Below are 24,006 nucleotides of genomic sequence, written 5' to 3' on the forward strand. Positions count from 1 at the left end.
TGACTTTTGCGTCCTGATGTGATGAAGTTCATGAAGGTGAAGCAAAAGAGCGTACAAAAAAACCCAAATAGAAAGGCTTACAACTAGATAGTGAAGTGATATCGATTGTGTGTAGTAGTAGTGTGTTGGGCAAGGTAAAAAAGCAATCTAAAGCTAAATTCATCCCTTGCAACGCTTTATTACAGTGTTTCGCAGGACTTTGGGGTGGCAAAAGCAAAGAATACCCGAATGCACAAATCCACAAAAACTTTTACCCATCGTAGATGTGTTATGAGAATTTACGACTTCTCCCCATCTAACTCGCACACTCTCCAAAAAAAACGGGCCCGACTCCGAGACTCGTAAAAGGAAATGGAAAAAATGAGACTCAAAAATCGACCAATGTAATGTGACTTTTGGCAACCATGGCAACGCGGCAAAGGTTTTGTCGTCGGTTTGTCTACACCGCTCGAAGTGTTTCTCAAGGAGACGGTGGAAGCTAATACCAGGCAGGTCCTCACATGTGCTCGTTGTGTACTCGGTCCGGTACAAAGTTGGCCCGCGGTAATGTCTAACGACAATACAACAACAGATGGCCAGCGATACGGTGTTATCAGTATGCGTACCGTAGATGACTGTTGAACGCCGTGTGTGTGTGTGTGTGTGGATCACAGTTAGAGGTTAAAGCAGCTCAGCTGCTCCGTTGTGTGGAGCCGTGCCACACATTGTTTACGCCAGCCAGGTCGCGTGATTGCGCGTGGTTTTGGAGATGTCAAAAATAAGGGAGCGTCACCTGCCACGCAAAAAAAAAAAACAAACAGTGAAACAATTCATCCAAACAAAGCGCGCACGAGAGATAGAGAGAGGCAGCCCAACAAGCGCAAGAGCACGGGAGAGTAGAATGCCCGAAAGCCCATTATGGGTAGCTCCTGTTGCGGTACGGTCATAAATTCCGGTACGCGCTGGCACGAGCTCCGGTATCGCTTTCGTCCCGGTGGGCAAGGAATCCGCACGCACAACGCTGGTTCGTGCAGCCGAATTCGGACGAGTTCGCTTTGCCGTTACATAATACACGGGCAAGCGGTCGGCATGCACTGGAACCATGCCGCGGATAGTCTGCGTGTACATCGGGACAGTCATCCTTTAGCAGTGCGTATGGGTGTTTGGGGAGTCGTGTGTCAGTAGGAAACGTGTGCGAAGAGCTCGTCACGTTTGTTGCTTTAATGACCCATCGGTTGGTGACAACCGGGCAAGCGTTACCGTGTGTCGAACCATTCGGACTGCAACCGTTACGAGCGCTACGCCCATCTGGGTGGGATTGAAGACAAAATCGTGTCTACAAAATCAAAGCAAAATGAAAAATCCGTTCTGTTGAAAAGTGATTAGAAGTTGATAAAAAATAACTAAAAAAGCAGTTTAGTTAACTAAAAAACAAACAAAAATATGAATTTGAATCTATGAATGAATATGAAGTGATTGCAAATATGTCCAAACTCACCATGCTGTGAAACAAATAATCGAAGAAAGTTTTAATAAAACACAATAAAGCATTGTATAAAAATGGTTTGAACTAACAATAAATAGGCAAGTTGTGCTGGGTGCAATAACAATACCAGCAGAAGAAGAAGGCGTGGAATAGATTCAATCAATACCGAACAGAAGGGGAAAGAGAAGAAAACGAGATTTAATCTCGGAATCGACAAAACACACCGGGCTGGAAGTAACGCACCCATTGAACCATGATTCCGGGCGTTACCGGAGCGGCACGGGCCATGGTAGAGAAAAAAAAAAACGTTTAAGTAAGTAATTAACGTTCGGAGGTCCTTTAGCACCGACACTCCAACAGTGGGGTCCTGGGAGTATCCCGCACTGCTGGGGCAGTAAAGAGGGGAAACGAAATCAATCGAAACCAATATCCATCGACCTCACTGGCAGTATGTTTGATGGCTCCATTGTGTGCCCCGTGCTGTTCGAAATATCACTCACGGTGAGGGAAATGAAAACACAGCTATAAAATCGACTGCGGCCGTGTCCTTTACCGCGCAAATAGCAAACGTTGCCTAGCCGGGCCGGTGGAGTACACAAACAGTGCAATAATCAAAATATGTCACAACTTAACTTCGAGGAGGGACGACTTCCAACCGGAGACGACGGCCTGCGGTCTGTGTGCGCACTAGTGTAGTGTTATCCAGCGGCAGAGACGCTCGGGCGCGGGTGTCAATTTAATAAAGTTTGTGATATTGGGTTTTCCGTCGAGCGAACTGCGAGAGCGAGAGAGAGAGAGAAACCTCCTCCCCCCTGTAAAACACCGGCGGGTATGGTTGCGTTAATCAAAAGCAGCCAGCCGGTTGCCTTCCGGTTGCCCCGCGAATCGAACAATGTGCTGTCGTGCGAACCGGACGATGTTCGTGAACGAGTGGCATGTGGTGTTGGTGCTTCCGGCGGGGTACAAACGACGACCCCGCAATGAGCCCGAGCTGGGGCAGCTGTCCCAATTGGAAAGCCGTACCGGAGCGGATCGGATCGCAGCATGAATCAATTGGTGAATCCGTCGTACGACGCATAAAACGGGCAGTGAAAGTGATCCGGCCACAATTCTGGCCAACGTCGGCGTGTGTTTGCTGTGTGCGGCAGGTAACAGTGTACGCGGCCATTTGTTGAAATTGTTTGTTGCTTGTTGTTGCTTGTTTGTTAACAACTCAAAGTGCTCATAATATCAGTAGAACGTAAGGAGGGTTTGGAGCAGAGTAAGGGAGCAAGGGAGTTTCTACCTTGGGAAATCAAACCAAACTACTGCTTATTATCAAAAACCGTATACAGGACTTAGAAGTACACGAGAGCAAGATGGGAAATGGCATGAACAAGGTAAGCGATCTTTGAAGGTTGCTCTAGGTGGGACTTTTGTACAATGGAGGATTTAATTCTTTCACGTCGGTGTGTTACAGGTCATGCCCGGGTTGTATATTGGCAACTATAGGGACTCAAAAGATTACCAGCAGCTGGATCGATATGGGATCACGCACATAGTTTCCATCCACGATAGTCCACGACGCTTTCATCCAGTAAGTTATTGTTGAGATTGAGATATCTTTAGTTTGATCCACTACCAAATGTCCTACTGCTATCTTTGGATGCATCCAATTTTAATTTAAGATTCTATTTACTTTGTTAAGAGCATTTCAAACGGTAACTAACGGTGGGATGTGGGAAAGCGTTACATTAAAACGCCCGAAGGTATGCAACTGTTTGTTTTTAAACGTCCATTGTGTGGACGTTACAATCAATCATACAATCAGAGGTTTAGTATGGAATGAATGTTTTTTTTTTATGTAAAGTGTACGTGTTTCAATAATATATAATAATATATTTTCATATTACAATAACATTCTGCAGGGTTACCCGCAGAACACCGTTGAAAATAAAAAAAACGAAGCGATTTACGTTAAATTTATAGGATTGTGCAAAGATTTTCATTATCTCGTTGTTCATTTATCAACAATCAAGCAAGGCAAGTCAAATAAATTGGTGATTATTTTAGAGGCGAGTACTAAAATATTTAGCAAAACAAATCAAGAGGCCTTTTTCTGGGACCTGGGACCTCGTCAGTTTGGTCAGGGTTCGGCCCGGGAAGGATTTCATTTTTTCAAGGAATAAAAAAATAATTGGCATAACTTTAGGCGCCCAAAATGTGACAAATATTTATTCATAGTAACCTTTAAATTAAATGTCACTAATTAGGCAAATTTAATCTTTTTTCCCTTGATAATCGCTTTTAATTATTTTTTAAGAAACATATTTCCATAAAAAAACTTATTTACTAGGTTAATGAAGAAATAGAAATCCGCATTATGTACTAATTAAAAATGAAATTGGACGATGTTGAAATCAATTTTTATTAAAGTAATCCCACACGACTTGACCGTTTTTAACTGGTTGAACTATAAACACCTACTACCTTTTTATAGTCGGGTAGTTTATCGTTAATTAATATAATTGACACAATTATCGCACGCTTATCAACGGTATGATTGATTGAAGAAACCATGCCAAAGCAAGCCGTCATCGAACAACAAACGTACCAGAAACCATGTGGGTCGCTTAGGAAAACAAGCTGCGCTGGGAGTGGGAAAAGCTCACTGAATAGATCAATACCGTAACGCGAGGCAGTAGAGTGAGAAGAGACAATCCAGCCTGGGAAATGAACCGAACGACACCGAACATTCATAACCACCGTGCGATGGATTATTATGGAGAAAGTTGTTGTCTATCGTGTCCGTAGCAAGGAGCAGAAGCAGCAAGAAACAAACAGCAAAAAAAAAAAACTATTTGATCACCGGCCAAGAGGCCCTCCACTGATGGACGTGATCGTAAATGGGTAAGATAAACGGTACGCCATCGTCGTTCTTGCTTCAGTTTTCGTCGACGGTGGAAAGTTTTATTTCATGCCAAAAGTCGTTTTCGTAGGGCGAATGTTTTATTTGGGACCGTGATTGTGGAACGGTTTGATAAGTTTCAACTCGGGTTTTCTCAGGTTATGCTAAAGAGGTATTAATGTATGCTCAGCACGAGAACGGTCAAGTCGCGAGACAGAAGCAAATGCATGAATTGAAGAGTATGAATTAAATATTATTGCTCGTCATTTTGTCATTAGCATGGGCATGAATACATGCAGCTGATGTTTACTGTAGTTATTGGGGTAAAGCTTGTTATTGAGTGGGCGGGAGAGGTAAACATCGTGAAACACCTGGTTCTACTCTGGTCGATGAGAAATGGGGTTGCTGTACGCAACCGTCTTAATTAAGCCTAAAAGTATGCAATAAGAATAACAAATTTACTTTTTTATGACTCTTTAGACGGTATTTCATTTGCATTTAGTTGTACTAATAATTTAATTAACAATTGAATCCATTATGGAAGCTATACTATAAAATGCCTCTTGATATTTCTCTCGGAATAAACTAATAAACCCATTACTGCATCCCCCAATAACCAATTGAAAAGCTTTGAAGAATGGGAATGGGATATCTAAAAATAGCGCATTTAAATTGATAAAACTGATTTAATGACTTTCGTAAAAGCCTCGGGAGAAGGTCCCAAAAATCTCAAAGCATTTGGAAAGGTTCATAACAATCCGGCTGGGTAGCATCTAGAAACGTTCATTAGTTACGTTCGTACCACTCGAAAAAAAAAACGGAACCCATTCGAGGGCCATTTAAGTGAATGGACAAGCTTTACATAATGCATCATCGCCGCCAGACGTCAGGCATCCCGCGACGATATGTCTTTATCTATATTGCCCAAATCGTTGCATGATTTACAGCACACATCAGCAACGCTAGACGCAGTTTGTTTCTGTTTTATGACCAGAAGTTGTTCGGTAGAGGAACCCACCCCGATATTCAAGATGGAGGACCGGGGCTTTTGTTTGGTTGAATCGAACAGACTGTTTTGTTATCTACAAACCACTATGTGTCCCCATCCACGGTTTGAGGACATTGATCAAACTTTTGTACGAATGCCACAACGAATGTGATGTAAAAGGTGCAAACCCGGATGGAAACACCCCGGGAAGAGAACAAATCCCATAATACCCGATAGGGGAACTATCGTACACATGTAAAAATGGCAGCAAATGGAAGCGAACGAAGAAGACACAATGTGGTCCAAGCGGAAGAATCCCGTATCGTTCTCATGGTTTTTTTCCCCCCCATTTCTTCTCCAGTATGTTGAGGATCTTTCGGTCTAATGGGGACCATCCAATGCATAGGGAAGTGTTTTTTTTTCCACTTTCCCGTACCGTTCCGCTCAGAATTCTCAGAATTCTGACCACTTTGTGCGGTAAGTAGCGTTCATCAATCTTGTTCGCTTGAAAGCCTTGCTTCGTATCGTGTGTCATGTTCAAAGGGGTTGCACAACACCGACCGGTACGGATATGTTTATAAAGTGCAAAATTTAATAATAAAAAAGCCTCTATCCGCCTGCCAGTCGATGCGCATTAACGATGGGAGCAGCCTTTCGGTTTCGCAAAGTTCCGCAAACATTTTGCTATGTCATCCGCTTGTTCCCAATTGCAAACCGACAATTTCTTGAACACCACTTGAGGAAGTAGTTTGGGAAACGGTTTTTGGGTGGCATTTCAAGGAGCTGCCGTGTTACGGCTTTGGAAGGCGGGTTTTTCTCCCTTCTAATCAATACTCCGCTCGTGAACACTTTGCGTGACACAGATGCTATATGGGCCCCGCAGAATGTGGGTTATCGTCCAAAGCGACATTTTTTTCATTTTCTCGTGTGCGAATACCATTTTTTCCACCGCACACGAAACACACGATCGACGTGCCGTGAAGGAGTCACGACATTTTTCCTGATAAAACAAGCAATTGCACGACCGTTTTTTTTTTTCTTAAATGAGACATTCGTGCGGTGAATCATCGACGAGCTGGTTGAGGCCCAATGGAAACTTGCGGCGTATGTAAGGTTATTACGCCTGTAGAGTTTTCCGAGATAAGGGTCGAACCGGTCGAACAAAGAGCTAAAATTGTTCTACCACCAGCAGGCTAGCGAAGGGCCTTGCTGAAAACCTGAAAGAACAACTGTTCTACCGCTGGTCTCGTCTCCCAAGGGTACTGCCATGGGACTAAAGTTTTTTAAAACGGAATGCTTTTTGTTCATAGGCAGATATATTATGTGTGCGGTTTGGAAAGTGCCCACACACATCACCAGTCTTTAAACAGACCTGGGACATACCGTCGTGCGTGAGTATTATATCCTAATCTAGTACAGGAATGTCACAGTTCGGGACAGGTGGATGTCATAATTTCTCCTCCTTTAATTAACCTTTACACATAAGCTACCATGAAATGTATGTGCGAGCTACATTGTAAGTGGTTTAAATGGGTCGAGCTGGTCGTTCTTGTCGTGCAGTATTGTCTTCCGAGAAGATATCACTCTAACTTACTCATAAAGATCTTAATGTAGTTTGGTTGTTGAAGAACTTAAATATAAACTGCAAACGCCCAAAAGTATGCAATACTTCAGGTATTCAAGTGTAGTATACAATAAAGTAGAGAGAATTGCATACTTTGCGGCGTATTAAAGAGTCTTAACCCATTATGTTTTAGCGTGTAAAATTTCATACGCCAACATGCTCGTTTTCAAAAAGCTGTATTTATTACACGAAATGGGTCCATTTATACACCTTACTACCAGACAATAATTTAAAAGCGCTTTTAGTCTCAGGAACACTTCGTGGGTTAATTTTTAGTCTTTTAGGTAGTGTTTTGCAGTGTCTAAAGTTCGGAAAAATAGTTGAAAACCTTTCTAACAAAATTCGAAGAAAATAAAGAAAAAGTAAAAATTGTGCAGGGAAAATTTGAATTTTTGTTCATCTCTATATATTTCGAGTATTCTTTTTTTTTCAAGATAGCCCAAATGAGGAAACTAATGTCCTAACCCTATCCCCAGCCCCCTTTTTGGGTCATTTCTAGAAGGACTACAAAGTTTCATGCCATTTGGATGACGATTTCGTACTCCCGGGATGTAGTGCGTTAAATGTAAATTGAAAACGCCTGAATGTACGCAATGCTTCAATCATTTAAGCGTAGTACGACATAAAGTACAGAGAATTGCATACTTTTCGGCGTATTAAAGAATCTCAACCTTATTTGCAAGAAAAATTTGATTATGATTAAATGCGCTTTAATGAAATCGTTCTTCATCTTATTCAACCCGCTCCACATCTAGGATAAACATTACCTGTGTGTGATTGCTGCAGATAAACCGGACCAAAACTTGTCGCAATACTTTTCGGTGTGCAATGATTTCATCCATTCGGCACGGCTAAAGGAGGGCAACGTACTGATACACTGCCTGGCCGGTATGTCCCGGTCGGTAACGGTGGCCGTTGCCTACATCATGTGCGTCACACCGTTAAGTTGGAAGGAAGCTTTAAAGGTACCGGGGCCGGGTTCGAGAATTAGACACGAAACCTTGGGACTTATACAGACATTTCGCTCTCCTTCCAGGTGGTACGTGCCGGTCGCTCGATAGCTAATCCCAATCTGGGCTTTCAGAATCAGCTGCAGGATTTCGAAACCAGCAAACTGATCGAGGTAAGACCATCTCGGGACACGTACGAGATGATATCACTGGAATGGAGTGGAACCATCGGATGTGGACCTAGTTTTATTTCCCCACATTGATTAACGTGATAAATCGTTTCGGGCGTGTGTTCATTATTTCTTCCGTTTCGTTACATCCCAGGAACGAAGGCGGTTGAAGGAGCGCTTTCCTAGCCTGGCGCTTGAATCGACGGATAAGGAGCAGTGTTGCATCGCTTTAGATTATTACGAAGAGCTGCTGGAAAGCAAGGGAGTATGCGAAGGACATTGCAAGTTCGGGAAAGACTGTCCCACGGGTGAGTGGATAGGGCCAGAGAGCTATTTTCTATAACTGCACCCCATTATGCCATCGTAAATTGCTTCCAACTGCACAGATACTTCCACAGTGGCAGTTCCTTGCACAGTTAAACAAGCTGTTTTCTCACAACTTAACAAGATTTTAGGCTTATGTGTGACCATGTGTTCAACTTGTGACCTATTTCTACCGAATGATTGTATTTACCATGCCTACTTCCAGACCGCTTCTCTCCCTCCAGCATCATCACGCTATGCTTTCGCACACAATGCTTCTCTCATTCATTCGGCTTGCTTTTATGACATCTTTCCATGGCTGTGACATCCATCATCCATCCTCCCTACCATGACGTGGCAATCACCGCAGCTATAATGTTTCGCCTTGAAAACACAAAAAAAAAACAAAGGCACAACACGGTAGTTGCCTTTTTGTTCGGAACTACTGACGTAAGGATCATTATCACTAATCATCATTCGATTATACATCTTAGTCTAGGAATTAAACACCAAACAGTATGCATTGAAGTTATCTAAGGAACACTATTGAAGACTGTTAAGGAGTTTCATTGCAATACACAGGGCAGAGCAAACATTCCAACCACAGTTCTCACGTTACATCCGCAGGAATCTGCCGGACGGACTCCCGGGGCGGCATGAGACCTTCGCGAAAACCGAGCCTCTCTTCCAAAAAGCAATACAACACATCACTCTCATCGTCACCCTCGACCTCGTCCCAGCTGTCGGTAAGGAGCGTGGGAACTCCTGGTGGTGGTGGCGGAGCACAGTCCTGTCCCACGTCGCCCCGCTGCTCGAAAGCATTGAGCCAGCGTCAGGGCAGTGCTGGGGCAACGCGAAATCCCGAAAACCCACGTGCAGCGGGTGAGTACGCGGCCGAAATCGACCTCGGGGAGATATCGGAGCTCCGGCGTAGTAGCAGCATCGTCAGTACCTTTCGTCCTCGAAGCAGCCCGGCCGGGTTGTATTCCTATACAGGTGCGTGGTGCTCGTTATCCTTCCGCTGCGGCTCTAAAGCTCCCGCCTTTTTTTTTTTGCAGGCTCTGCACCACCGTCCATACACGGGTCGCGGGTTGACTTGAGTGTTAGCGGAGGTACCGGTTCCGCCATCTATCTCGGATCTACCAGCGGAAGTGGTGGTGCTAGCGGGTCCGGCGGAGCGACGGGTGGTGCAACATCGGCAGGTAACTCACCAGGCCCGGGGCGTCGCCTTAGTATGCGATCAACACCCCGTTCCACTCCCGAGTCCTCACCGAAGGCATCTCCCAAGAAGAGTGCCTCCTCAAGGTCGCTAGCAACCACCGTGCCTGGTAGCACGGGTTCGCCCAAGAAGAGCCCATCCGGAAGTGGTGGTCGTACGGCGACGGTAACTCCAGCCACCTCCACGGCACCGCTCAGCACCAGCCCGTGTCCAAAGAAAGACGACAAGCCAAGCAAACTAACCTCAAAAACCACCGTCCCAAGTAATGCTACTAATGTCAGTATCACTACTACTACTACTAGTGCGGGTGGCAGCACAGCGAGCAAGGCTGCACCCGTCCGTACTCCATCAATTGTGATAGACATAACCACTACTACGGCCACAATTACGACCGGCACGACCTCCGCCAAGGATGCAGCGTACGGACGACCAACGGAAAAGCGGAACGCACCGTCGAAGGACACGCAGGCGAAAGGTGCCGGTGGCAAAGGAAGCAACACCACCAACACGAACGCATCCCCCAAAACAATGGTTGCAAGCAATAATGCTAACAATAGAACCGTGAAGCAGGAATAGCTTCCCCAACGGTCGATAACGTCCGATTGATGGAGATGGGTTCATTTTTTTTTAAATTATTATCAACAGAACAGAAATTCATCATACTGTTGGATGGTGATGGAGGATTGAGAGCTGTCAGTTGGTACAATAATAATACAAAGGGCCAACTGACAGCTTCATTGTGTATTCCTCTCCCTCCTCCCCTCCCCCCCCCCCCCCCCTAAAATGACCCCAAACGTGTTGGAAAATGTTGGATTTCATTAGGATGATAGGCTGATAATATTATAGTACCGGTGCACACGAGGCTAGGCGGGTTGCACCAGACGCTCAAACTGATTCGAAATCGTGAGGTAGAAATGGGAGGTTAAAAAACATATACACATTTAGTAGAAAACAATCAAAAAAACCCATTTTGATGCCGCTAGGTGGCGGCAGTTTAGATAGTAAGTTTTGCTATAATGCTAAGATGCTATAATATCGGCACAAAAACGTATCCCCCAGCATAATGTGCTTTCGGTGTCAGATTTTAAGTTTTTTTTTGTAAAACAAGTTCGTTCGGTGTTCTGTTTCCAGAGATTGAGAGAGAGAGAGAGAGAGAGAAAGATAGAATGAGAGTTAGAGGGAAGGATACAAAAATTGTCAGCAGTCGTTCCTTACGGTATTCGATTTAAAACCCCGCACAAGCGTCATCACCCTACGAAGGGTTAATTTTGTGTATCACAAATGTGAAGTTACCAGCGTGATCGAGACAGAGGGAGAGAGAGAGAACGAGAGAACGAGAGAAATGTTTGGCTAGGTTTAGCTTGATGCTTTATGGCGTTGTTTGTAATGCATTTCTGGGGTCGAAGCGATCAAGCTACGATATCATGCCTGCGGGTTGTTAAAAGAAGCATAAGGAATATTTAAGACCTTTGTGCTTGTCGATGTGTTGTTACGCCAGTATGAATTATAGCTTGACAGGCCATGATTGAACAGCGATGGCGCGTGAAGCCAAACGAAGCAAAGCTATATCCACACGTGTGCGCAAAACGCACTTATATTTACACTGATCAGAACCCCCTTGGCACGTGTACCGTGAGCGTAAAATTAAACACATCAAACCTTCGCACGGATCGGACTGCTGGTAGCGATATTGGCATCTTTCGATTGTTATTGTTTTGCCCGCTAAGTGCGCCCCCGAAGCGAAGCGAACGTTTAGCGATGGGCAACAGGGCGCGTTTATAGCTGGTTGAAGGGTCAAACCGAGCAGGTGTTGGAAGGTGATTTTAAAAGTGGCGCAAAGCAGCTGTATCGTACGCTTGTGGAATGTGGCTATCGTGTGGGCAAATGAAAGTTATTTAAGAGAAAGAAAAATATATATATATATACACACACACATACTCGCGACCATTTTGGATTTCATCCCCCGTTGCACAGTCCTGCTTCCGTTACGCTAAAGAAGGGCTTAGAATTACAACCGACGCCGGAGATCGGTGATGGTTGTAAGGCAATAATGCAAGGATAAGTGTTTTTTGGGAGTGGAAATTGCAGTGACCGATTGTTTAGCAGGTTCGTAGTACAAAAGGCGTTTGAATGATAGAACGGTTCATATTTGCTATTGTTGGCGTAGTTGTTGCGTTGGCTCAGGGTGTGCAGAATGTGCCAGGGGAAAACCGCACACCAGCACACATCCGGACCCATGAGGGCACGTGTATGGAATGATATATTTATATTTAGCTATTTTATAAATTTTATTTTGATATATAAAACACAGAAAACAAAAAAACCCGAACGCGTGAAGACGGTCAAAATAAAGCTTATACCGAAACCCGAGGAGGAACTGCCCGGTCATTTTAATCGGCAAGACACCGAGCATCCGAAAGAATCCGAGTGTTTTATGATTGTTTTTTTTTTAGTCGTTTCATATCAAACGAATTTGACATTATTTTTAAAGTAAAGACTAACGAAAAACATGCAAATTTCATGAAGAAATGCTATAATCGTAATAATGCGCCTAAATGTATGCAATCTGTGTATAAAATTTTAAATTTTCTGAACAAAATTACACGCAATGGCCCTTTTTTTTTATTTTTAAAATGTGTATTGCCTGATACTAAAAAAAATATATGTAAGAATAGATAATTTATCTAAAAATTTACTATTTAATTAAAATTATTTGAAATACATTCGTTAACCTTACAACAAACAACCACAGCGATAAATGGTGTAATCCCTACTTCAAACACATTTACCGAGCGGGGATTTTGGATTGGCCGCCTAAATGCATGCAGGCACGGAGCAATTAAATGCTCTTTAATCTTTTGCGCTGCTAGAAACGGGGCGTACGGTAACGCATTGTGCGGCTAATAGCGGCAATCAGTCACGCTGGTCACCGTAATCCTTGGCACGGTTTGCAGCACAAATCTTTGTTTCATCAAGGATATTTTTTTTCCAGCATAGATTATTTGAATAATATGTAAAAATAAATAATTGTTTAATTTGGTGATAAGTATTTCAAACCGTTTAGCGAGTCAAGGTGTATACAGACCGAGCTGTACCTTAACGAAAAACGGTAAACGCTCGCTCTTGCTGTTGGATTGTATTGTTTAACATAATTCAATTATTTTCTCTAATAATTTCATTACATTTCGTGTCGCTTTAATCGCAACAGAGCACCATTTACATCATGCGAAGATGACCCACCGCCGATGATGAATCATCCCTAAAACTTACAACCCCCTTCTTATTTACCAAAAACCCAGTCACCGAAGACACTTGACGTTTTGTGTAAACCCCCCCCCCCCCCCCCCCCCCCCTACCTCCCACGGAGAGCAACAACAAACGCACACACCCTTACGCCAGGACGACCCCCGTACGGTGTTGGCTGTATGAGTAACTGTTTAGCAAAGGCATCTACAAAAAAATTGCGCTTCCTGTCAAAACTGCACGAAGCGAAATCTAAGTGAGCGGTGAGAACGTGCACGGGCGCACATGCGCGCACGCACCCACCGAGGCTGCTCACCCGCGCGTGGTGAGCGAAACGGAAAAAAGTGGGCTCTCACACCAGCACGGTGGTGAGCCGCGGCGGAAAACCGCGTGAGATGTATCGATTTTTCTTTAACGGAATGGTGTAGCGAAAAAACGGAGCGTTACGTTCCACCGTTCGCGTGGTAGTGTGTCGCGGCAGCAGTCACAAAACGCAGTCTTGTGTGTGGGGCTCCGGTCTTTTTTTTTTAATTTGAACATCCTACTCGCCGTGCCGTGTGTGCGGAAGAAATTTTTACAACGACCTTACACTCCGTGGCTTGAGCGGGGAGGGGGAGGGCGGGAGCGCGCAAATCGATTGCGGGTTTTGGTGTGTGCAGATGCAGCCAGAGGTACAACCGAAACGGGGGTTTTCGGTGTAAAACGGGCCTCGAAAACGTTCCTTTCACGGTCCTCCCCACCTCTACCGTGTGTGTGTGTGTGTTTGTGTGTGTGCACACACATTGGCCAGTTCTTTGTGAAGCCGTGCTCCGTGCGCTGTGGGCGTGTACGTGTGCGTGCATGCGTACGTGTGCGAGCGTGAGCGTGTATGGGCGGAAAAAAAAAAACACGGCGAAATTGCTCGTTTCACGTGCCGTGAAGTGTGTGCATAAATCTCGGTCGGTGTTCCCACTCGGAGGCTAAACGTATTTGCCTCTACCATTACTGGAAAACGCTGCTTCGGGAAGGAATTGGCCAACGCGAAGCGAATGCCTTCGGGGCAGCAAAAGGATGTGTTGCGAGTGTGCGAAAGCTGCCCAGTTGCAGTAGCATGGTTGCGTAGTTCTCGTTGGCTAGCAGGAATCAATAGCCACTACAACGATAGCCGTAGTGTTAGACGTGAGTGCGTGGGGGCAAGAACGAAATCGGAAGGTTCAAGCAGTCGGAAAAAGGACAACTGTGCACGGTGTCCCCGCTGAATGTCTCAAACGAACTCAAGCTAAACATCAGCAGAGTTTGGTGTAGTCCGCGTGTGTCTGAGAAAGTGTGTGTGTGTATGTGGACATAACAGGTCCAGTGCCCAGTGAGTTCCGCGAGTTTTTGTTTCCGAAGGATATAACACCCTTAGTGGCCAGAAGTGCGCCATGCATACGTGACGCTACACCGCACCACGTACGGCGTTTGTGATGTGCGTCCAACATTGCTGAGAGTTGGTTCTGTGCATCGCAGGGAAATCCCCACGACCCAGGATATCACCATCTCTCCGTTCCTCGTCCGAGTTGGTCGTCGACCGGAAGGTTTACCAGGACCTCCCCCCCCCCCCCCCCGGTAGTAACTGCTAGTAAGCGGTAGGGGGAAAAGCAAAAAAGAACCCAACGATGAGTCGCGAAGTGCAGAAAGAAAATGCAACACCCAGCACGGGTGGTACAACCGAGGGCCACCAGTACGTGGGCCCGTACCGGCTCGAGCGGACGCTCGGCAAGGGCCAGACCGGTCTGGTGAAGCTCGGTGTACACTGCGTACTCGGCAAGAAGGTGGCGATCAAGATTATTAACCGGGAGAAGCTCAGCGAGTCGGTGCTGATGAAAGTAATGGCAACACACGGAACATCCCTCCTCCCAAAACGTTCGTTCACTCTTTGTTGTCTGCGGCCGGATGTTTCGTGCACGTCCTGGGGATGCCGCAGGTCTACGTATATTGGACCGCGGTGAACTTCGGTACAAGAACTAGTGCAGAAGCAAGCATATGCGAAGCGAAGAAAAGAAGTTTTCTGTTTACTCACCACCGCTTTTTTTTTGCGTGCGGAGAGTGTCCCAAGCACGAGCAACTGCGGGGCTTCTTGTCGGACATCGAAGCACCATGAAACACCCGGCCGTGGACGAACGGATGAACAGCGAACGTGCAGCGAGTTGAAACTTTAATTAATTCTCTTATCCTATTTCTTTTCTCTTCTTTCAACTATTACTACTACTACTACTACTACTACTACCACTATTACTACTGCTGCTACTACTCCTACCACTGCTCCTATACTGCTCCTTTGCCTGCTGCGATCGGGTGATGCTGATTCGATGTCATGTTGTTACCTTGCTATGCGGGTTGCATACCTTTTGCCTGCTTTTGATCATTTGGAATTTCTCCGATCCAATATCGCGAAACCCTCGCTTGGGATGCGTCCTTTTCGCCATTCGTTTCTTTTTTGTTTTCAAAACCGGGCCCACCCACCATCTTTGGCGGCTGTAGGTGGAGCGAGAAATTGCCATCATGAAGCTAATCGACCATCCACACGTCCTCGGGCTAACGGATGTGTACGAAAACAGAAAATACCTGTAAGTATAGGAAGATGCCCCAGACCGGGCATCGCCCTTCGCTCCTCCCCCCCCTAATTAGCATCTTTCTACTTTCCGGTTAATGCCTTCGCAACACCGTCGATTTACATCTCGCGCAGATATCTCGTACTGGAGCACGTGTCCGGTGGTGAACTGTTTGACTATCTCGTAAAGAAGGGCCGCCTAACGCCAAAGGAGGCGAGAAAGTTTTTCCGCCAGATCATCTCCGCCCTGGACTTTTGCCATTCGCACTCGATATGGTAAGTATCTCATTAAGGTGTTGTAGCGCTTGCTTTGTGTTTTTTTCCCTCCCCGGGTGCGTTCGGTGAAACATATTGTGTGCTACAGCTAGAAACAGATGACGGAAAGGACGATGCGTTACGTTGTTCTGCGGGAACTGAATCACCACGAGGAAACAGCTTGGCATTGGCGGAAGCCAACTGAAGATATCCCCCATGCCAACTCCCGGTGTGGTCGTGAATCCTTACAACGGTGCTTACGACACAGACCAGGTGCACAATGTGTTGACCATTCGGTGTTTTTTTTTTCACCCTTCCATCCATTGCGGGACAGCTTGCGACACCTTTGGTGTGGTTTGCGGGATAGCACGATGGATGGTCGTAGCGCCCTTCAAATGGCACAACAGATTGTGCCAATATCGCTCCCAACAGAAAAAAAAAACACACACACAACCCTTGCCGCTCGTGCCCTACAGCACGTAGTTAACTTCGAAAGCGCCTGACATTATGTAATGCGCACAGCACAGCACTCCCAAAAAGGGTTTCCTTGGTCCGCATATGTCAGACAAAAGCGTTTTGTTGCAGTTTTTAGCATCGTGAAGGGAATAGCTTTAGTTTGGAAGTGCTCGATTTCTCGTTGCTGGCAAAAGTGCATGGACAACCAACCTCGCACCACACTCAGCATGGGTGTCTCAAAACTAGTGTTGTGCTTAGCAAATCTTTTGAGAAGATTCATTCAAATGAACCGAAATTGAGGAGTCATATTCATATGAGACTTAAATGAAGAGGGAACCATGTCAGGAATCAACTTCCGAAAGGAATCATCAGAGCAGTGGCGACTCAAGACCCTTAAAGCCTGTACCGTTGGGTCCATTTTTGCTAACTGATGACGGGAGCAGAGGTATCTTTCGAGATAGAGATTTAGATTCATTTATTAAGATTCATGAATCTGAATCAGACTCACCCAACATTGCACACAACCGTGAGGTAAAGAAATTGTGCCGAATTGCCTGCGCTGGCCCATAAAATGTTTTGCAGCGCACGGGAAAAGCCTGTACTTTGGCAGTGCTTTGCATAAACAGTGAGATCATATGTCGTGCCCGGAAGTAAAGGCAGCCGGTCGATGTCCGGGATGCCGAACACAGTGCCGTGGTCGTGACCGGTGGTTGGGTAGACGAGTGTTACGTGCCCGCTCGCGTCACCGTCCCCCGTGTGCCGCTGGTTGAATAATTGATTTATGATTCGCACTTGTCGCAGGTCCTTATGCCTCCCAATGCCTAACGTGCTGGTCAACGTGCCGTTGCTAATGGGGTGGGAGAAAGGTACAACAGCAACGAAAAAAAAAAGAAACAAACAAACGAAAGCCATTGCAAGCGACTCACGAATAAACCGCAGGATTTAACGCGCAACGTTGCGCGTTTTGTGCGATCGTTTATCGATCGTAAAAGCGAAAGCATCAACACCGAGCGGGAAGGCGTCGAATAACGAAGGAAAAAAAAACAACGAGAAACAAACAAAACCATTCCAAAAAGGAGTCCAATTGAGATTTTCCCATAAAAAAAATAGGCACTTGTTGAGCGTATCTTTATCGTTGTCCTTCCTTTCGTTCCGGCATCGGGTGAATTTTGCCCCAAACTCCGTGGGACGATGTGCAGTGACGTTTGACGATGTGGCTCGCGTGGGTGTGGGGCCGGAGGTCATCTCGGTGCGCGATTAGTTTTTTTTGGGGGTGGGAAGAGGAACGACGACAACGTTGAAATTTGGCCAATTACGTGTTGTCCGTAACATCTTTGGGTGAATTTTTGGGGCAGATTTCGCACACACACACCGCAACGGAACGTGGGGGGGTTGTTGTTGTTCGGCGAGTTAAAATGCTGTAAAAGTGGTTGTGTGGGGGTGCGTTTTTTGGTTGTTATTTAGTGTGCGTACGTTTTTAATACAATTACGAAGGAAATTTCACCCCAAAGGTTTGGTGGAGGAATGGTGGACAAAAAAAAAAGGTGCTGGTTGGTTAATTTTGGGCAGTGTCTTTGATGTAAAAATTGAACTTTGATCTTTGGAAAGTGTACTAAAGCTTCGCATTTAATATTGATCGAACACAAAGAACACCAGTAAAACCTTTTTCTCTTTTTGCGAAATATCTTAGAAAAAGCTTCATCACAAAAAGGCTTCTTTCTTCAGTATGCGAGGCACACACCGGGTAGTTTCTAGATTTGAACCCGCACGACGATGTTGTGTGTAGATCAAAGCTGCGTAACGCCTTTACCAATACTGCTACGAGACCTATCCTCATACACTACCGACAATACATTGTTTTAATCCGCTTACTAACCGCTCCATCCGTACCATTTTTGTAGCAAACGAAACAACGTTTCATCTCCACAGCGGTACTCTAATGTTCCCACCACGCAACCCTCAAAGCAAAAAGGGTTGTAAGAGGATTAGCTTCCTACCGTCCGTCCAGCATCGTCCCAGCATTTGGTCGATGGGAAATTATAATTTCAATGCGAATCGAATTTCGATTCCTTCATGCCCTGGCGATAAGACACAGGGATGGCAGGTCCGTTGAAGAAGGACACACAGCTCCAAGAGCACGCGTCACGATCCTATCCTGCTGGGTTGGCGTCAGTCGGATTGGTTTGTAGTCGGTGACATTATGTGTCGCATACGGCTGCCCGAAGCACTACTGCTTGCGTTTCGCGGTATATGTTTTTAATTCAATCTCTAGGCGACCGTGTGCCAAGTTTACTTGCCGTGTATACATTTGCGTGCTTGCATACATTCAGGCGCTAGCACAAACAACAGAAATGTATCACATTGACGTGCTTCGGCGTGTTAATCACGAGATGCTGTGTTATGCTACAGTTGAGCGATAATATAGAATGATGCCTTCCTTTCTTTCTTTGTTCGCAACACAATAAACGGAATGCACGTGGGCTAGCCAACGTGGCATATGCGCGCGTAGGTTGACGAAAGCAGTATTTCGTTCGCTGGGTGAAACATGTCACAAAGAAAAGTTTAAAGAAACTGGCACCCAAGTGCCTTGCGTGGTGCTGGAAAAGCTTCAGTCTAAGGACCAAAGAGAGGCAAAAAAACCCGAATCAAAGTATCGGAATTTTCCAGCACCATGTGAAACAAAGAGTGACGGTTCCCAGGCGCCCAAGCGTTGTTAGCCAAGAATCTTGGCAAAACGACAAACAGACGCACGCTCCGAGCCATTGTCGGTACCGTCGTGACCGTCGGCTATATCCCGCATAACTCCGGGGTAGCACCAAAAAAAAGGAGACGCAAAACTCCAGCCAGCTTTCGCAGCAACGCAAAACCGAGAAACATTGTCTGGCGGCGTCTGCTGCTGTAGTAGTACTGTCCTCCGCAACGTGTACCGGGCGGCTCTTGGGCTGTGATTAAATTAAATTACACTTTATGGCACTTTGTGCCGCACTCTGGGGGACGAGATGGAAAATTGTAAATGTTTTGATTGTGGTCCAAAAAGACTCGATTCAACACAGACGTGTGGAGCGTGTGTCCATTCGTAAGGTGTGAAGCATTAGGCTTCCACTCCGGGCTGGTCGTCGATAGCCCGAGAGCTGCGTTCAGGGGCTTTTGGGGGTGCATTAAAATTCTATTCTCTATGCTCCAGCGGCATCTGTGGACACTATTGGCAGCATCATCTGGATCGGCCGGGATTTTGAGGGAAGGGATTTAAATATTGCATTTCGTAATTAAATTTCTTCCCACGATCGTATTGAAAGCGATGCTCGATACATTTCATTTGTTGCTGACGCCATGCTTTCACAATCTACTGTATATCACCTTCCCCGATAGCCACCGGGATTTGAAGCCGGAAAATCTGTTGCTGGACGACAAGAATAACATTAAGATAGCAGATTTTGGAATGGCGTCACTGCAGCCGGCTGGCTCCATGTTGGAAACATCTTGCGGATCGCCACACTACGCTTGTCCGGAGGTGATTCGGGTAAGTAATTTTGCACTCCACTGGGGGGGCAGAAAAATGGAGGGGCGAACCTCTGCTAACCTTGATCGTATCGCGTGGATCATCGTAGGGCGAAAAGTATGATGGCCGCCGGGCGGATGTGTGGTCCTGCGGAGTAATACTGTACGCGCTGCTGGTCGGTGCACTACCGTTCGACGATGATAACCTGCGGCAGCTGTTGGAAAAGGTGAAACGAGGCGTGTTTCACATACCACACTTTGTGCCGCCGGACTGCCAGAGTTTGCTGAAGGGCATGATAGAGGTGAACCCGGAAAAGCGGCTGACTGTAAGTAGACCGTGTGGTCTAGGCTGTGTTTTCCTGGCAATAATGTTTGTTTCCCCCCCGTTTTCTGGACTGTTATTACTCTCACCAGTTGGCCGAAATCAACAAACATCCGTGGGTGACTGCCGGTGGGAAGGGTGAGCTGGAGCTGGAACTGCCCATGATGGAGGTAGTCCAGACGCACGTCATCCCGAACGCGTCCTCCGTCGACACGGACGTGCTGAATGCCATCTGTTCGCTCGGTTGCTTCAAGGAGAAGGACAAATTGATACAGGAACTGCTTAGCCCACAGTAAGTAAATGAGGTCAAGCACGGTAGTTGATTCGATTTGCTGGCTGTTCGCCAGGGAAGTTTCGTCCGAATGTCGAAGAACCGTAGGCAGCGCCCGAATGTATGCAAAAAAAAAAAAAAACGGGGGAAATTAATCAATAGCGACGTGTATTTTTATTTGTTTGTTTTGCAACCATCGCTCCGCGCAGCCACAATACGGAGAAGGTGATTTACTTCCTGCTGCTGGACCGGAAACGACGGCGACCGGCAATCGAGGACGAAGAGGACGTGCTGAGACCGCGCAACGACATCATCGAGATCGCCGACCCGCCCCGGAAACGGCTCGATACGTGCCGAATCAATGGCAGCAGCAGTCTTTCGTACGGACAGATCAGTGAGGGTTCACCGCTAACCTCACGGCGGCAGACGTTCAACAACGGCCATCGTAGTCACAGTGGCAGCACCAGCAGTGGCAGCCGTCGGTCACCGTCGTCGGTTCCACTGTCACGTAGCTCATATCAAAGTCCAACGCGCGGTGTCGTGGTCAACTCCTCGCAACCACTGAGTACGTCAACCGGATGCAGATGCGAGGGCCCTGACTTCCACGCCAGCGATTAACATTCCGCAATGCTCTTTTTGCATTTTGCAGATCAACTCCATCCACCATCATCGCCGAATGCCGCCTCGAACCGACACTCCAACTACTCGCCAAGAAGCAGCACCAAGTCGCAGGTCATCGATTCCTCCTCGCCGGTCCACCATCGGGCAAACTCCGGTCCGGCCGTAACGGTTGGTCTGTTTTCGGAAACTGACTCCAACAACAGTGAGTACCTCTCAACAGGTAACAGGGAAGAATCACAGCACAACATATGCTCACATGGTCCACCCCCTCCCCATTTTCTGTCATCTTTCAGTGACATCATCAATCAATGCCATCCCGGGCTCGCCGATACTGGGCAGTCCACAACAGCTGCAGGCCGTTACTACCGGCAGCCAGCTGTGGAAGACTCGACTGACGAACATTAAGAATAGTTTCCTAGGAAGTCCGAAGTTTCATCGTAGAAAAATGCAAAGTAAGTAGTGTCATTAATTGCTATTGCTCCTTATTATTATGTTATAATGAGTACATGGTGTAGGGATGAGGATCGATATGCTAACCGTGGACGTTCTGGGGTTGTACTTAATTAATCTTATGAGTAGAGTCATTCATACGAATTTTTAGTGAGGAGTAAGTGAGGACTCTCAATAGATCCTCAGAGATTAATTAATCTTTACCGGTATCAGTCCTCAGCGGAATGACAGTTGAGACACCTTAGGGTTTGGTAGTTGTGAAAAGTTGTTCAGGTGCAGGTTATAAATGTTCTAAGTCTCCCACATCTACTTAGTTCGTGTGGTGGATGATCTGACCCTGCCTCAATGAGATTAATTATTGAGGATGCATAAATCTTAGATGATTTATGAATCTTTGCTATAGAGATTCAGATTCATACATCCAGAGTCATTAATCCTAATCAGATCCACCCAACACCACTTACTTACTTATAAGGCGCTACAACCGCTTCTCGGTCTTGGTCTGCTACAGGAGTCCTCTAAACCCCTCGCGGTCGAGTTCCGTTGACTGCCAATCCATTATCCCGACCATCCGGGCAGACGCCTCAACGCCATCATTATTTCATCTCAATTTGGGCCTACCACACCTCCACGGTTCATGTGGACTACCTAATAGGCCGGGTGGGTCCGGTGTTATTCTCATGACATGACTATCCCAATGAAGTCTATACTTTCACAAAAACGGGGCTAAAAAGCGTTAAGTAGTCAAAAGTATCTTACTGTCTAGGGCGAGGTTTAAGAGGCCTAAGAGGGTTTCTACAGTTTTGGACAAAGTCCATGTATTAGAGGCGTACTGGAACAATGTAAGTTCTCTAAAGTCCCAGGTTCGTTCGTCGCGACAGGTGTTATAAGTAGAGAAGTTTCCTCAGACACAAAGACTGATTGTCAGCCAAAACCCTAACGAGTATCTCAACAACAATGTTGTCAGTGCTGACTTTTGACCCCAACACTAGTGCGTTCTGAAGACCTTAAGTTATACTAAATTTGTTCAGAGCTTCCACTTTAAGAAGTCTTGTTTTTGAAGAGTAGAAGACATACATGTTTAGTAAAATGCCTTAACATTCACGTATTGTCCACTCATCAGTATCCACAGAAGAAGTGCATCTTACTCCGGAGTCATCGCCGGAGCTGACGAAAAAGTCTTGGTTCGGGAACCTGATGACGACCGAAAAGGACGAAACGTTCACAGTATTAGTGAAGGGCAAACCGCTAGCGACGGTTAAAGCTCACCTGATCCATGCCTTTCTATCGGTAGGTAAAAGCGGGTTATGATTGCATGTGGAAGAAGTGCCGCTGGCCTTAACAAGTTCCGTAACCCATCCGGATTTTGCAGATGACTGAGCTATCGCATAGCGTCCTTTCGCCAATGTCTTTCCGTGTGGAGTACAAGCGGGGTGGTACCGGGCCGACGATGTTCCAGCGGCACGTCCGGATACAGGTCGACATCAATACGATCTGCAAGCAGGGTGACGTCGGTGACATGCTGTTCGCCATTACGTTTACGCTGATCTCCGGCAATATACGCCGGTTCCGGCGAATCTGTGAGCACATACAGGCGCAGGTCTGCTCCAAGCGTTATCCCGCGCTGAGTAGCCCGACGAACCAGCACAACAACAAGGTGGCAAACAGCGTGGCCGAAAGTATATCCTGTGGGTCCGATTCTAGCGATCGCATCAACTACAACAAACACGTAAGTAGAGCATAATGCGCTGGCATATGCGTTTGATCCCGATTGCGGGTCCTGGGTCGTTCGGAAGGCACTCTCACCCTGGCACTCACTCGAACGGGTGGGTGCGCTGTGTGCGTTAGTTTGTAACCTTGTCCTGCCGGCTTCCGTTTTCCGCTCAGTGCCCATCTGTTCTTCCACCTTTGCCGCTGCTCTATCTAACTTTCGTCCTTCCTTTCTGCTCAGTGCGCATTCGCTGCTTCTAATGCATGCTTTTTATCCATTGGTTTTGTTTGTTTGTTAACCTTTTTTTTCTGGGACCTCCTGTTTCATTCTCCACACTGTACGGATTTAATTGGCCGGACCAAAATACCACGCCCTTCCATCCACACCATACAAACATACCACCCACTTGTGATCTGTGACCGTTCCGGGATGTTCCGGCACCCTACCCCGTTTCGCACGCGGCTGCTTCCACGTGTATGTGTGTGTGTGTGTGTGTACCATCACTGGCACTGTCACACGCATTGGACTTTAGAAGGAGTCTGACATCGAGCAGGAAACGTTCTACGATACGACCAGCATTGGGAAGACGCGCCGATCGTCGGCCACCTCGTCCAACAAGAACTCCGTATCATCGGATGAAATCGAAATCAAAACCGTACGCTCGAGGTACGTATCTTCTGTGTGTGTGTGTGTGTGTGAGTTCATTTGTGTGCCTATTGTTCTGTTTGGTAGACAAATATTTTTTCCGTTGCTTTGTTACACGTGGTATTGCTGTGCTGTACCGACCGGAGGAGATACAGTTGGGAGAGGTTTTGTGTTGGAGCCCAAAAAAAATCTAAACATTTTAGTGTATTTAGCTCATCGCACGTCACTTCGTGCTTAAACTTCACTGCTCTTATCTGTTTACCCCTTGATTTCCTTTTAGCTCGGAATCCACGGAACGTGAGCGGGAACGCAGCACGGAACGGCCGGCGGCCATGTCCGGTAGTGCGCTGGTATGA

The 24,006-nt window shown here is 46.4% G+C and overlaps 2 protein-coding genes across 2 annotated transcripts; both read left to right on the forward strand.

The window, feature by feature from the left end:
• The first annotated feature begins 2,823 nt into the window (after positions 1–2,823).
• On the forward strand, positions 2,824–10,182 carry LOC128719955 (mucin-5AC). The gene is made up of 7 exons (XM_053813598.1): positions 2,824–2,844; positions 2,925–3,041; positions 7,720–7,929; positions 8,001–8,087; positions 8,239–8,392; positions 9,015–9,383; positions 9,446–10,182. Exons 1-7 carry the CDS (start codon positions 2,824–2,826, stop codon positions 10,180–10,182), a joined length of 1,695 nt encoding a protein of 564 aa, XP_053669573.1.
• A 4,304-nt stretch (positions 10,183–14,486) lies between these two features.
• On the forward strand, positions 14,487–24,006 carry LOC128710312 (serine/threonine-protein kinase BRSK2). The gene is made up of 13 exons (XM_053805363.1): positions 14,487–14,696; positions 15,352–15,437; positions 15,557–15,697; positions 19,502–19,652; positions 19,741–19,956; positions 20,045–20,244; positions 20,433–20,788; positions 20,873–21,046; positions 21,138–21,296; positions 22,418–22,584; positions 22,667–23,023; positions 23,541–23,671; positions 23,931–24,006. Exons 1-13 carry the CDS (start codon positions 14,487–14,489, stop codon positions 24,004–24,006), a joined length of 2,424 nt encoding a protein of 807 aa, XP_053661338.1.

This window comes from Anopheles marshallii, chromosome 2 (assembly GCF_943734725.1).
Source record: "Anopheles marshallii chromosome 2, idAnoMarsDA_429_01, whole genome shotgun sequence".
NCBI classification, from domain to species: Eukaryota; Metazoa; Arthropoda; class Insecta; order Diptera; family Culicidae; genus Anopheles; species Anopheles marshallii.